The sequence below is a fragment of the Micromesistius poutassou genome, assembly GCF_964030765.1.
Source record: "Micromesistius poutassou genome assembly, contig: SCAFFOLD_4386, whole genome shotgun sequence".
NCBI lineage: Eukaryota > Metazoa > Chordata > Actinopteri > Gadiformes > Gadidae > Micromesistius > Micromesistius poutassou.
This window is the reverse complement of record NW_028177384.1, coordinates 1-2,500: the sequence shown is the minus strand read 5'-3', so window position 1 is coordinate 2,500 and position 2,500 is coordinate 1. Positions and strand designations below refer to the sequence as shown.

General features: G+C 46.2%; 1 protein-coding gene across 1 annotated transcript in view; it reads left to right on the top strand.

Moving 5' to 3' along the window:
- The window catches only part of LOC311376182 (cyclic AMP-responsive element-binding protein 3-like protein 4), a 10,417-nt gene extending 7,917 nt beyond the window's left edge, over nt 1-2,500 (top strand). The window contains exons 9-11 of the mRNA XM_084491048.1: nt 1-15; nt 497-2,086; nt 2,192-2,500. The exon at nt 1-15 is cut by the window's left edge and continues 79 nt beyond it. Of these exons, the coding sequence (XP_084347174.1) occupies nt 1-15; nt 497-813 (332 nt within the window). The 3' untranslated portion in view covers nt 814-2,086; nt 2,192-2,500. The remainder of the gene's footprint in view (nt 16-496; nt 2,087-2,191) is intronic.

Genomic DNA, 2,500 nt, shown 5'->3' with positions numbered 1-2,500 from the left:
ACCAGCCCACCGGAGGTGAGGCCCACCCGTCACAATAAAAGCCCTCCCTTATAGCCCTGAGCACAGCACGAGTTCTAAGAAGGAAGGACTCTTGTTACCCCCTGACCCTGACCCCAGTGATACCCCCTTTGGACTCAAGGTCCAATAAGAAACAACTACACAAACAACAACAACAGCACACTGATACCAGTGTCTCCACATGGATGACTGGTACACAGTACTAAGACCAGGGTTTGACAGCAGCACAATAATTAGGTTACATGAACCATTCAATCTAAAAATATATTATATTATATATATATTATATAATATATATAATATAATATATATAATTATATAATATATATATAATATATATATATATATTATATATATATTATATAATGTATATATAATATATATATTATATAATATATATATTATATTATATATATTATATTATATATATTATATAATATATATTATTATATAATATATATATTATATGTTATTCCAGTTATTTCCAGAAACATCCTAACAGACCCCGCCTCCTCCGTGCCAACGACAGACGACGCAGACAGCTCTGTCGTCCAATCAGAACCCTCACCCCCCGACGTCAACGAATCAGGACCTCCCGACGACGGCACGAAAACCAAACCGGAAACTACGATCCAGCCTGACCTCCCGGCGCCTGGGAGCGAGGTCGCAGACGACGGCCAATCAGGGAACACTTCAGCGGTGGTTGCCGGGCGGACGGAGTCTCCGGCCCTGAAGTCCAAAGACGCAGCGGGCAGCCTCGACGTCGGCAAACCGGCGCACGCCGACGAGATGTAGCCGCCTAGCATGTTAGCTTAGCATAGCAGCTCAACCCCAAAGTCGTAACATTCGTATTCCTAAACATTCTGCTCACGCCGCTGCAGTGACTCGATAACTACGACGGTAGTTATGGAACCTGAAACGTTCTCACCAAACTAACCCGCCGGTTACCAGAGGAGTCCGCCAGTCACACGGTCGCTCTTAGTGTCAGAACCGTCTCAAGGTGTTCTTAGTGTCAGAACCGTCTCAAGGTGTTCTTAGTGTCAGAACCGTCTCAAGGTGTTCTTAGTGTCAGAACCGTCTCAAGGTGTTCTTAGTGTCAGAACCGTCTCAAGGTGTTCTTAGTGTCAGAACCGTCTCAAGGTGTTCTTAGTGTCAGAACCGTCTCAAGGTGTTCTTAGTGTCAGAACCGTCTCAAGGTGTTCTTAGTGTCAGAACCGTCTCAAGGTGTTCTTAGTGTCAGAACCGTCTCAAGGTGTGGCTCCAGGAACTCTTCACCAAACCACCTGTTAGCCCCGGAGCTCACAACCGGCTCCTCCTGTTGGACCAGACAGATGGATCCTGTTTCTCTACTGCTGGGGAGACACCAGAGTAGAGTAGACTAGACACCACCCAGATAGACTAAAGGGCCTTCCACCCCCAGAGACCCCAGAGGGAGCGTCAGCCGGGTGAATGGGGATGTGTGATGTACGTTTGGGCAGTGCTCTTGAGCATGGCACCTCCAGAGACCATAGTCTCCAAATCATAGACTATCCAAATCAAAAGATAAAGTGGTTGACAGCCATTTTAGGCAAGCAGACTATTTCTAAAAGTGAGACGCATGTATATTTAGTTACACAAAATATTTTTGGACTTAAGTAAGTACTTGAGGTACTTTCCGCCTGAAGGCAAAGAACACACTCTGCCTTATAATATTAAACCCTCCAGCCCACATGAACTCCTTTGATCAAATGATTATATGGCTGAAAGCATCGGTTCGCTCTGATGTTTTGATGGGACCACACTTAGCTCCTAGTGTCTCAGTGGGCGGCCAACAGCCACGACGGGGACATTACTAACGTGACAGGAATGACACGGTTCATTTGGCTGCCACATCACACCCCCTGGTGTGGCGTTGATTAGCCGTCAGGAGCCCACTCCCCTCTGGTGAAGTATCACATGGGCGTGTCCACCCAGAGCTATGATAGATCACACTAGCAGCTAACCCAGTGGTCTGAACCCAGTGGTAGGCTGATCTGTCTGTCATAGATCTGGGCGGAGACTGTCGTGTGATACTAGGGTTAGGGTTAGGGTAGGGTTAGGGTTAGGGTTAGGGTAGGGTTAGGGTTAGGGTTAGGGTAGGGTTAGGGTACTAGGGTTAGGGTTAGGGTTAGGGTTAGGGTAGGGTTAGGGTTAGGGTAGGGTTAGGGTTAGGGTAGGGTTAGGGTACTAGGGTTAGGGTTAGGGTAGGGTTAGGGTTAGGGTTAGGGTAGGGTTAGGGTACTAGGGTTAGTCACTGGAGGGTAGATTGCAAAAACACTTCTTTGGCTTATCAGCGTCAAATAGGGGAACTTTAAATGAATTGTTTGTGATGTTATTGTGAAATTCAAGACTAAAAACAAGAATTGCGTGACAGAGTCAACTGACCACTTTGAGTGTGTCTGGTTCTGCTCCGAGGTTAGGGTTAGGGTTACTGGTCTTACTGGGACAATTATTTCTTGAATTT